The 11,855-nt window shown below is 48.3% G+C and overlaps 5 protein-coding genes across 5 annotated transcripts; 2 read left to right on the forward strand and 3 right to left on the reverse strand.

Annotated features, from left to right (window-relative positions):
- Window positions 1-156: 156 nt before the first annotated feature.
- On the reverse strand, window positions 157-3,191 carry BGW36DRAFT_168129 (putative C6 transcription factor). The gene is made up of 4 exons (XM_046209625.1): window positions 2,752-3,191; window positions 2,180-2,678; window positions 1,359-2,121; window positions 157-1,304 (listed from the first exon to the last, which is right to left on the reverse strand). Exons 1-4 carry the CDS (start codon window positions 2,890-2,892, stop codon window positions 224-226), a joined length of 2,484 nt encoding a protein of 827 aa, XP_046072160.1. The 5' UTR covers window positions 2,893-3,191; the 3' UTR covers window positions 157-223.
- A 1,833-nt stretch (window positions 3,192-5,024) lies between these two features.
- BGW36DRAFT_295547 (putative C6 transcription factor) lies at window positions 5,025-7,070 on the forward strand (the record flags this gene model as incomplete). The annotated part of the gene is made up of 3 exons (XM_046211192.1): window positions 5,025-5,434; window positions 5,488-6,093; window positions 6,161-7,070. The coding sequence occupies 3 exons, from the start codon at window positions 5,025-5,027 to the stop codon at window positions 7,068-7,070; spliced, it is 1,926 nt and encodes a 641-aa protein (XP_046072161.1).
- A 287-nt stretch (window positions 7,071-7,357) lies between these two features.
- On the forward strand, window positions 7,358-8,524 carry BGW36DRAFT_427422 (uncharacterized protein; the record flags this gene model as incomplete). The annotated part of the gene is made up of 1 exon (XM_046220410.1): window positions 7,358-8,524. One exon carries the CDS (start codon window positions 7,358-7,360, stop codon window positions 8,522-8,524), a length of 1,167 nt encoding a protein of 388 aa, XP_046072162.1.
- Window positions 8,525-8,777: 253 nt separating this feature from the next.
- On the reverse strand, window positions 8,778-9,318 carry BGW36DRAFT_359253 (uncharacterized protein; the record flags this gene model as incomplete). The annotated part of the gene is made up of 2 exons (XM_046214059.1): window positions 8,778-9,162; window positions 9,260-9,318. 2 exons carry the CDS (start codon window positions 9,316-9,318, stop codon window positions 8,778-8,780), a joined length of 444 nt encoding a protein of 147 aa, XP_046072163.1.
- A 1,426-nt stretch (window positions 9,319-10,744) lies between these two features.
- BGW36DRAFT_296535 (uncharacterized protein) lies at window positions 10,745-11,038 on the reverse strand (the record flags this gene model as incomplete). The annotated part of the gene is made up of 1 exon (XM_046211280.1): window positions 10,745-11,038. One exon carries the CDS (start codon window positions 11,036-11,038, stop codon window positions 10,745-10,747), a length of 294 nt encoding a protein of 97 aa, XP_046072164.1.
- Window positions 11,039-11,855: the final 817 nt, after the last annotated feature.

An 11,855-nucleotide genomic window follows, 5' to 3' on the forward strand; every position in this document is an offset into this window, starting at 1 on the left:
TTTGTTAGATTTATAAATGCCTTCAATAAAGTTAGATTTGACTGGCTAGAGAGGTTGTATAGTAAAAAGAGGGTTTTGATATGCACGTGACCGCTGCCTTAGGCAAACATTTACGCCGACATATTTCATTCGTGAACTGAATAAGATATCATTGGATATATATATATGATAGAGCTTTATTAATAGATACTGTTCGGCTTGACTGCAACACCATCTAGGAGAATCAGGAACGGTAGAGGACAGTTCCATGGTTGACCAGCAGTGACGACACGTCTGGTATATTATCTGCCAAAGAGTCCATGAGTTCCACTTGTTCTTCCTGACTCAACGTCCGTCCGCGCCATGGTCCTGGCTGGTTTGAGTATTGTGAATATTCGCCTCCGAATGGCCCCATCCAAAACATGGGATCAACAGCAGCTTCGACATACGCAAGACCGCCTGATGTGGTAGACGCGGATGTGTAGTTGGGGTCCCAACCTGGAAGGCCAGGCACGACCGAGGGGAACGAATTAAAAGGCGTTGCAGGATCGAAATTGGGGTCGCAATATGCGGCTGTCATGTGAGCATATGGCTCCTGATTTTCATAAAGCTGTGGATGGAGGGAAGTGGTTTGCGCGGGTGATGTTTGCGAGGTATTGTGTGTAGAGGTAGACAGTGTGAAATCTGGTGGATTCAATGGGGACTGTGAAGTTGGCACTTTAGTATTCTGGGCAGGAGATAATCCCGGTTTGGGTTCCGCCGATGGATCCCTAGAAGGTGTGCTTTGAGTTTCAGTCTCAGGAGTTAATTGACTGGCAGAGGTGACGGTCTGCACAGAGTAATAGGAGTTTGCTGACGGACTAGACATGGTAGGCGGGGTAATGGTATCGTGGGTTGAGACTGGTGACGGGTGCGAAGACGGTGAATGAACGACAAAAGACTCCATCGTGTCGTATGATTTGAGGCAGGCAGTAATAAGACTTCTGTACAGTTGGAGAGCCGACTCACAACCTGGCCACCGTTGTGCGGATATCATGACTCCTTCTAACGCAATTTGAAGGTAGTTCATTACCTCATCAATTGAATGTTCTTTGCGAATTTCAGGATAAGACAGAGTCCATAGTAGAGTACTGATGGCCATGAATAGGGCTTGAGTGGACGCCCAGGTCAAGTCCACTGACCCTGTGCTCATTTGCTCCCGATGCATGCTAACATTGAAGACACAGGCATCGTAGCATTTCCGAGCGGCATCGACAGTAGGTTCAGGAATCTGAGGGGATGGACGGTATATCATAACTACAATAGTGTTCTTTCGACCCACAAACCTGAATAGTGTTAGTAAGGTATATGGCAGAGCAGAAAACAGTCGCGGAACCTACCAGGTTTCGCCCAAACCACTACCTCCATCCTCCTTTGGACAGGACGATACCCAGTGATCCAATTTAGCAACCATCTGCTCAACCCAGGGATCCTGGTGGTCTACTGGAGTCTCTCTTTTGTTTAGATAAAGAGTGCGCCGAACTTCTGCTTGTAACAACCGCATTTTAAAAAAGTGGATCGCAATACATTTAGCTAGTATTGGCTTAGCCCCGGCGAGTATCCCGTGAGGCGTAATGAAACGGTCATCCACCAGCTCAGGGAACTTGATGTCTAGATGATCATGGCTCAGGCAAAATGAATTCGGGCGGCCTAAACTGTGAGCCAATCCAAATTCCATTGTGATGACAACCCAGACGAGTCGCCGACGCATATCAACTTCCAGAAAATCCAGAGGTTCACCAGTGGGCGATTTTGTGATGGTGGCTTCCTCTGTCAGTCCAAGTTCTTGGGCTAATTTAACGGCCGCGCCGACCACCCAGTATGATGCCGTCCTAGTCGGTGTGACTAATGAATACTGGGCGATCAATGCGAGGCATTGTAATGTTCTGATATCCATACGTTTCAGAGAGGGTTCCAAAAAAGGTAGAGCAGCCAGATAATAGCTATCGGCGAGACCTGCATAGTCGGCACTGAGCTTTTGCATACTAATGGCAATTATCATCCGTAGCTCAAAATTCTGAATAGGGTCGGTAGCGCCACTAAAAACGTCTTCCGCGTCTTGTCGAAAAGTCGGTTCATGAAGTACAGGCAACATAGCCTGGCCTAAAGATCTCCGTCAGATCATTATCACTAGTGCTAGCTCGTGGTGAAGGTCACTTGCCTCGAACCATATACAGATCAATCAATTTGTAGGTCAGTTCCCGCGGTGGAAGCTCATCCTGTGGCATAGAGCTGATCATTGGATAAACTTTGGACGTCGGCTTCGAACTTTCTTTTGCAAACATGTCGCGAATCTCTTGTGCTGTCATGGCGGGCACGACATCTTTGATGCTTTTGGAATCTGTGTTCTGCTTGGCCAACTCCATCACCAACCTCGTAATTGCAATACCGCTTGACGGTCCGAGATACCTCGGTTCATCAGTCGGTGTAAATTTAATGCGGCCAGCTCCGCGGACCATGAGTTCCGCATCTGCTGTATGCTGAATCTCTTTTTCTGCCTCTTCTATCTCTTTCTCCAGCGCGCGCGCTTTTTCTCGTAGCTGGACAATGTATGTGCGGGGAATGGGCATATTTCTTGCCGGATCGTAATAGACACATCGCGAATTGCTCCGTTGGCAAGGTTCGCATCGTGGGATACCAGGGTCACATCTAGATTTCCTCTTTAAAGGGAAGAATTATCGTTAGACTTGGTGCTTTCAAAATATTCATGATACTATAAGGCTCCACTCCTACCTGTCGACATCTCGTACACGCGGTCAGCGTATGGGCGATCCGGCCGTCCGGTGCGTCCTGCGTACCTTTGAACGGGGTGACCTGCTTCCAGGGGTCTGTAAAGACCGGTCGTGAGTTTGATTGAACATGGTATTCTGCCATCTTCACGGTCGAGATAGAGTCCTTGCGCTCCTACTTAAATTCGGCCGGGGCAAAACAAGGAGTGTGGACTCTGGTCGTTATTAATCTTCATGGTCTTTCCCTGGGATTGTTTATTCTTGATTCCGGAAACAGACTCTACCCACGATGTCTTTCTCGCGACCCAGTCCCAGCGGAGGCGGGAGGACCAATGTCGACCGCTGCTGAAAATAATGCTGCTAGCCTTCCCCCACTCAAAAATCGCTGGTGACAAGAGCTGTGAAAAGTGGAAAGGTTCCAAATAGCGATCAGATCAGTAATAGGGAAACTATTACCGATGACAGATGGGATACTAGGCACGCCGAACAGTAATCATGCTCCATCTAATTGCCCCGCATTCAGCCCTTTTTGTTCCAATTCTATCCCAAATTGGAAACAACGCGTGCCTGTTGAAGTGGCTTGACGCTTAGAACGGCATAGAGCGATATGGCGCAGACCACAGGGTGGCGGATATGAAGGCCAGAGACAAGAATAACAGTCTGCGGGAATGAGGGGGCCTATCTCCAACGGGCTAAGCTGAGAAGTAAGGCGGGGACAAAAGATACAACAACGGTGAAGGCGTATGTCGGGACTCAGGACTCAAGGCGATCAGGACACTCAACTCATAGATGCCAGCTGGATTGGCTCAAGTAACAACTGTCAACAGCTGTGAATAATTACAAGAAGAAGTAAGACGAAGAATGTTGATCGCAAAGCGGTCCATGGTGTTCGTAGGGCAGGAGCCAACAGGGAGTGGGGTCGGCCGGTGTACGCGCTGATTGGCTGGCTCGGCGGCGCGGGCAATCCTCCTCCAGCCGGCTCGAAACACCAAGAATACGCACAACTATTACCACAAGCTGCCTTCGTGGGGCTACGAGTCATGCTGCTCTCCAAGTGCAGAGCACAGAAAGTAAGCCAAGGCCGAGCCAACAGATACGCTACTACGATGCTTCTTTGTTCGACTTGTTCGGCGCAAGTACTGCTGACTGCAATAGATGCTAACACGAAACACTCCACTGATACAAGCTAGAACGTCGAAAGGTGCTGACACACTAGGGGGTGGGCACCGCTAAAGGCACTGCAGGCCACTCGCACGGCGTCGTTGCTCGCACCTCGCAGCGCCATATGGCACAGTCATCCAAGTCCCGATAACGTTATTCTGATTGCTCCAGCAAATCCTGAAACAACGGGTTGATGTGGGGTGCTCACCGCATCGCTTAGCAATACTTCTACTCGACTGCCGAACTCCATCGTCTGATATTATATGGTTTGGAAATAATTGCTATTGGAACGCGCCGTCTCGCTAACGGAGGGACTAACAGCAACTATCAGCAACCAACAGCCATTATTGTGCAATCCGCTGTCTGCCATCTACAAGTGTCGGTGCCCGTCTCTCGGAAAGCGAAAAGCCTCGGTTCGTATTTCTATTATTATGGCTTTGCTGGCACGATCAATTGACCCATTGTAGCTCAATGCTTGGTGACTTGCGAGCCTAACAGCGAAATAGCTGTTGCGACCCCACGACGAGCCTAAGATCGGCGCCGCGTTTCGCTAGACTCCTTGCCTCCCCCGCTGTCCTCAACATTTGTTATTTGATTATCGAATTTCTCTCCCGTCGGCAAGCTTTCTCTAACCTGTGCAGAGTGGCTACTCCTGCTCCATAATTCACTTTCGAACCCAGCTGAAATAAACTTCCTGCGGCACTGCCTTACATCGTGAGCGAGCGAGGTATCGCCGGTAAGGCTGGCTGCGGATCTCACCTCTCATGCAGCTCCACTTGCCATCATTACCATCCAGCCACTGGGAGTCTCTTTCTGTGCACATCTTTCTCCATCCTTCCTTATGCTTCCAAGCCCTGCAATATACAACAAGCAACTGACCTAGGCTGTGGCGTTCCACGCCCTTCGACCTTCGTACCACCGGTCGCTTTCTCTCCCCTCCCGTCAGGACCAATTGGATTAATACGTCTTCACCGTGGTCAACAACCCAATGGTTAGATAACAAAACACGCTCAGACCTTGACAATATCAACCTTGAAAATCATATGCTTGCGCCATTGACGTCCACGAAATGCGACCCTTCGAACTCTCTTCATAGCATGTAACAATCCCGCCATCATGTCGTCCGCCGCGTTTCTGGATAACCCAGTGCTCAAAGTCAGCCGCCCTGTCGCTGCTTGTTCGAGATGCCGCACTGCCAAAATCAAATGTGATGGAAAACTGCCGGCATGCTCGGCTTGTGAGAGAGCAAACAAGGCCAGCAGCTGTTCCGGCGCTTCAGATGAATTTGCAAAGGGCAAAGAACGGAGTTATGTTGCTTCCTTGGAGGGGTATTGCGAAAGACTCGAGAAGCATCTGGCCGAGGTGCGTCAGCGCAAGCAAATGCGAACGCTTGCCGCTGGAGGTGTTGGCGGGGAACAGATTCCGGAGAGCTCGATCACTGCTTTTGCAACAGACGATACCAGCTCCCAAGCCCATCACAAAGAGGTCTCCGATATAGATGACTTGGTTGGCGATTTCGGTTTTCTGTATGTGATATATCCTGTTCCGACGGCGGTAGTCGCTAACGAATATCATCCAGCTCGGTCAACTCGACATCACGGGATTTCAGTGGAATAACCTCCAACGTGTCATTTGCGCAATTACTTTTGACAACATCAACGGTTGAACCACTCCCTCAGTTCTCAAATGCATCACTTCTGCCACGGTACGAGGCGACACAGTTGATGCAGCATTACTTTAACACCATCTACATTCAACTACCATTTTTCTCCGAAATCACATTCTGGACTTCGATGGAAGCAGTATACCAGAATGAAGGTCGATTTGCAAAGCCAATCGATCAGTGGATGGTGCGGATGGTGCTGGCAATTGCCTCTGCATCTCTTTGGCCCCAGCAACATGGCAATGACCCACAGTTCGCCTTGTCGATGGTCTCTACAGCGCTAGAATTTTCAGCGGAAGTGCTACGGCCAGGTTCAATGCTAGGCATCCAAGCAATTCTTTTCCTTACGCAATACTCACTCTTCGATCCCACACATTTCCGTCCGCGTTTCTTGGTGTCTTTTGCTGCTAGGGTGATGGTCGATTTGGGGTTGCACCAAGATCCACCTATCGAAGTTCTATCCGATAAGGCCCGTCTAGATCAAAGGCGCCGACTCTTTTATAGTCTTTACTCCATAGATAGGTACGTTTGGCAAATGTCGTCAAGAGGGGTGGAGTAGAGCCTAGTTACTTACTGACTTGCTATCCAGGGTAATATGTACCGCCCTACGCTATCATTTTTCGTTTTCGGATAATTCAGTTGATGTGAACCTACCAATTATCCCAAAATCTTCGGCAGATCCAACCAATGGGAACTTCTTTCTCAAAAGCTTGGAACCTGCCATTCATTTATTCAAGATTCGCCGCATTCTCTCCACCGGTTATCACGAGATGTACTGTAATGGCCGCAACCCTTCACCTCAGCCTCTAGTCCTAACATGGAAACTCTGTGCCGAAGCTCGTGAATGGTATGACCAGACGCCAAGCAGTCCATCAAGTTCTTTAAATCTACTATATCGATTAGAACTCCTGTACAGCACCATTCTTTTCCTGTCACCCTCGTATCGCAACCCGGTCATATGCGACTTTAGCAAAGTACTGCTCTTTGATCGGTGCATCGACTATATCAGCCAGTTCCATCAGGTAGTGGACAAGTCCAACAGCTTGCCATTCGCAACATTTCTGGATATTCAGCGAGTGCGTCAGATCGGGCAGCGATTTGTGACAATTTTGAACGAAGACTATGACCTGCTTATAAGCGACCAAGTCCCAGAACCGCCGCAGGTACCTGCTGGTACTCCTGAGCCGCCATATCTCGCAGCGGAAGACCGCATCAATTGCCTGGCACGTGCTTTCAGGTGTCTACTCTACATAGAAGACATCCTCAAATACGGTGTCCAGAGATGGGACACCCGCCAACAATACAATGAGTTTATCCAAGACTCGGCCACAGTAAAACTACGACTAGAGCAGCATCAGCAGTCATTTCAGACAACTCGGTTTGCTGATGTGCCTTCGGGATTCATTCCTGCTATGCCAACGAATGGTTATCAAGAGTTTCAGCCGTATGTCAATGCGGGAGAACAAACTTACTATCCCCATCTCACAAATCATGAGTGATGTAAACACCATGCGAACAAGTCAACATCCATATTTGACGTGTGTGTGTATGTATTCTTTGTCAGGAACAGTAATGCCCAGGGCCAGAGGAATGGCTTCCGTCATAGACAACCTTGAACTAGCCCGTGTCGCGCCTTCCTCGTTGGCCGCTATATCAGCTACATCTCCGGAGACGCTGCCCAAGTCTACGACTACATTCACAACACTTCCTGCAGATTCAAACCCGTATCTCGTACACTGCATCCCCACTCAAAACCAGATTTACTCGATGCACTGGATTATTCGTCATGCATTATAACCCGATCTTCATATGTCTCGTCGCAGTCACCCTGTGCTTTGCTGGTCGTCGAACTGACGAACGACTATCATCAAAGCAAGGCCTGGCCTTCTCAACGGACGAAAACAGCGATCGCCTCATACGTGCTCTTAAAATCTGCGATCAGTCCCTCGACGATGCCGTCATCCTTGCCACGAAGTATATAAATCAAAGCAATACACTTCTACCTCCCGAATTTCCAGAATCTTGCAAGGAACTCATAGAGCTAGTGGAAGAGCTTTTAGAAAACCGCCGTACTATTAACCCCCGCTACTATCAACAGGGCATGGATCAAGTTCCGATGAATCGGGCTCCTCGTACGCGCGCAATATCATCGACCTTGTACGGTCTGACACGCGGGTGCCCCCAAGTATATTCCACCCCCAAACGCAGTTATCGCCGCGAAATCTGTGAGGCCAATGTATGTCCCGCGAAGGGTCTTGAGAAGACCTGCAAATCCAAAAACCTTCAGCCTACCGCAACCCAGACTTGCAAGATGTGCTATCCAACGCCAAATGCCAAACTTATCACTGAGCACTGCCAGGCGAGATGGCAGCGAGAGCGGAAAGCGTTCTATATTGTTTGCTTCGTTCTTATGGGGCTTACACTTGTTTCGGGAGTGCTCCTGCACATACGCAGATATTGTGTTCGGAAGCGAAAACTGCAGGCAGAGGATGAGACGGCAGCCAAACAATCCGGAGAGATCTATCACTATGATGGCGCAAGTTCCTCAATATCATTCGGCCCGGATGATAGTGAACCAGAATCCAGTAACGCCGAGCGAGATGTCGACGAAGAAAACGAAGCTCATGATATATGGGACGAGGGCGATGGTGATATTGGGAGCGCCACTGCTCAGAGGAAGTGGAAACAGCTTGGAATACTTTCCAAGACGGGTCGAAAGAGAATACAAGATTTATTCGATTTGGAGGCAATGCGGTCTAGACGGGAGGTTGGAGGCAACCCCCAACAGCGACATTCTGGCGACAAGATTCCAGTCATGCCTCGGGCTCCAAATGCAACGGTGCGACCGGTAGAGCGAGAACATAGACGGGGACGATCCGAAAGGCGACTACCAGAATCCAGTAATGCTTCAGCAGTCGAACTACAGGTTATGCGGAAGAGTGGCACCGCTTGAGCTTATGTTTATCACTTAAAAGATCCCTCATTATGAGTTCAGACATTACCGTACTACCGAAGATGTAACGACAATTCTTCCTTTTGACAATAGCCATTACACAGTAAGAGGCTCAACGTTCAATTATTAGCGGAAGTCATATTATATTAAATTACATACATTACACGAAAGAAATGCACATCTGCCGCTTCAATATATCCAACTGCCTTAATTTTTCGCCCCCTATTAACAGCTTTATATCAGCAGCCAGTGCTTACAGAGCAATAGCAAGACCCAAAACACCAACAGCACCAGCCACCCCCATCGCCAAAGCACCAGTAACAGCAGGAGCACCACCAGTCGAGGCATGTGTAGCTGCCGCAGTCGCAGCCGTAGTCGTGGTAGCACCAGTAGCAGCGGCAGTAGGGGCAGCAGTCGCATCAGTCGCGTAGGCAGTGTACAAATACGTCTTTACGCTCGGTGGCAGAGAAGCCACCCAGCCGGGCGTGTTGCCTGCCTCGATAGAGCTGACCAGGGCATCTGCCCAGGACGAAATGGCTGCGGGGTTGGTGAGCTCGGCGGCGATGGAGGTGGGCAAGGCGGTCTCCAGAACGGTCATGATGGAGTCCGGGGGAATATTAAAATCTGCAATGGCGTCGCTGTTCAAAAAAGGATTAGCGATGTGAATACATACAATGTACATATGTACATATTGGCTTTCTCAGCTTCATGTGTGATGTTGGGGGGTAAGTTTACCCGGCGACGAGCACGGCGCTGGCCGAAGCAAGGGTGAGGGCGGCAATCTTGAGCTGCATTTTGAATGTGATTCTTATGTCGACTGCTGTATCTTGTTATGAGGATAGTAGCGAGGTGGGCAGAGTCAATTGATATGGAGAGGACATGGAGCCCCTTTTATGAGTAACCAAGATGGAATTGTATGACTATAGTAGTATACTGTACGATGACTATAGGGGTACATGTACTACATGAAATACATGATCAAATCACAGCCTAACATGCGTCGTATTCATCCCAGAGACCCTTCACGCTAAAGCGTCAACACGAGGCCCAACACGGCTTATCAAAACGTAGCTATCCAATCGAGCGCAGGGGTTCTCGTCCCACAGTCCGCACTGCAGCTGATGGAATGTTAGGATGTCAGAAGTCAAAACAGTCGCACGTCTTCGGCTGTAATATTACATAACTATGTAATGCTCCGTAATAGTATTTGCTATTCAATAATACCTACGGATACCTTTTCAATAATATTGCTGTGTATAGCTCCGGGTAAGGTTTCCGGAGCCCTGGCGCTAGGACCTAATTATTTGACAGGAGTAATCCGTATTCAACTCAGTCTTGCCCCACAAGCGACTCTAGCGTGCAAAACCGAGCTGGGACAGGATGTACTATTATTATTATTTTTATTGAACTAGCCTAGTCATTGTTGCAAGAAGCTGGGAACTGAATTCCCAGAATGCATCAAATGTACTCTGCATTCCACATGTCAATATTACTTATAAACAGTGCTAAGCACCTTAGCTAATTAGCTTCCGCAAGACAAGTGGAGCCATGCGAATAAGCCGCATTGTATGACCAAGCGATATTACAGAATACTAACTACTAGAGATTATCGAGAAGAATGGTTGATTTGTTAAGGTCGATGAAACAGGTTTCATCTGGTTTGTGACGGACAGGTCTTTAAAATGTTGCCTTTGTATGAAAACCTCAATAACCTCAAACTTGTTGTATTGAACTACCACATTTAAAGAGTTCTGGAATGAATTTTAGAAGCTGTATGTTGCTGTCAAGAATCTAAAATATAGAAAGGTAAAGCAAGGCAAGTTCGAAACCTTTGCTTCTTGATTTCGTTATTTTCGAAGCTCCTGTGGTAGGAAGTTGAGCCTCTTCAATAATACAACAACACATAGGTATGACTTGAATGCCTCGTATCAAGCCGCACTTAAAATAGTGATCGTCAAGCTAACAAAAGTCTTAACAGCATGATCTTCCTGACCATGACTCATGACGCAGCTTCATATTTGTCGCATCGACTACGTATATCTCGTGACTATGATACCTCTCTCAGCTCTACGTAACAGGATTTAACCAACGGCCATGAATAACATTTCATCAACTAATATTCATAATAATAATACAGCTTCATCAACAGAGCGGAGTAACAAGTGATATTCATCAATATATATATATGTAGCCGATTGGGGGGGGGGGGGGGGACACCATCTAAGCACCCCCCTCCCTCTTCGCATATTCCTCCTCGATATTCTCTTCATACAATCGATCCGCCTCGGCCTTGGTCAACTGGCGCGCACTAGGCGCGTTGTCTATATCAACGGCATTCGCGCGCTGCGAGCCGGGGGCATCGACAACCGCACCAAATCCTGCTGTGCGTCCGGTTTGCTGGATAGTAGATAGAGCTTCGAGGGAGGCAGTACCAGCGCTGCCAGTCGGACGGACTTGATCGTTGTTGTTATTGTGCGTGGGCGCGTCCTCGTTGGACGAGAATGACACAGGCATGGTGATGGGTGTATGATTCGACGAGGGTAATAATGATAGCGCGATAATATTGAAGGCTTGTGAAGGATGATAACTGACGACTGGAAACTTGTCTGTCAGTAGATCAAACGTGGTTTTAATACTGCAAGGTGGCGACAGAAAGCTGTCCCAGTGGCGAGAGAACGTCACCGCGGGCAGGCAACAAACATTTCATTAGCTGGCTGTCGAGACGTAGGCACCGAGAATATCGACCATTACGCGAACTGTTCGCCTGTTTACATACACACTGAATAGAGTTCGTTTAAGTAATCCCTTCTCCAGAACTCAGCATATAGCCAAGCGTTGATGAAAAGAAAGTATCCACGAGGTGGAAGGTGCCAAAGAATACGCCTGCCAAAGACCCGAAAGCCGTTGGACAAACAGTTCCTCCGCGCTGTGCAATGCAGGGACCTATCTGTGGTGAACCGCCTTCATGATCGCAGTCACCCAAACAAGGTAAGTATGAAGAAAGAAAGAAGAAAAAGAGTAAAGGAGCGCGGGAGGGACGCTGTTTATATACCCACTGCCTGCCGCGCTAGTGCCAGATTTGGCTAGTTAAGCGAAAGGGTGATCTGGTGCGCTACCAGATGCTGATTGGCCATGTTTCAGAGCGGCTTCTGCCAGGTGTTTGGTCTGTTTGTCTGCAGTTCATACGCGTCAAATTCTCTACGTTGTCAATTTATATATAGTTAATAGGTTGATGGATAATGAATATAGATCTCGTTTAGTAAATCATTACGTGTAAAGCTTCTATCACATTTGTATGGGTATGAGGCAGTTCATTAGTCATGCAGGATGC

The sequence above is a fragment of the Talaromyces proteolyticus genome (assembly GCF_021365285.1).
Source record: "Talaromyces proteolyticus strain PMI_201 chromosome Unknown BGW36scaffold_6, whole genome shotgun sequence".
Taxonomy (NCBI): Eukaryota; Fungi; Ascomycota; class Eurotiomycetes; order Eurotiales; family Trichocomaceae; genus Talaromyces; species Talaromyces proteolyticus.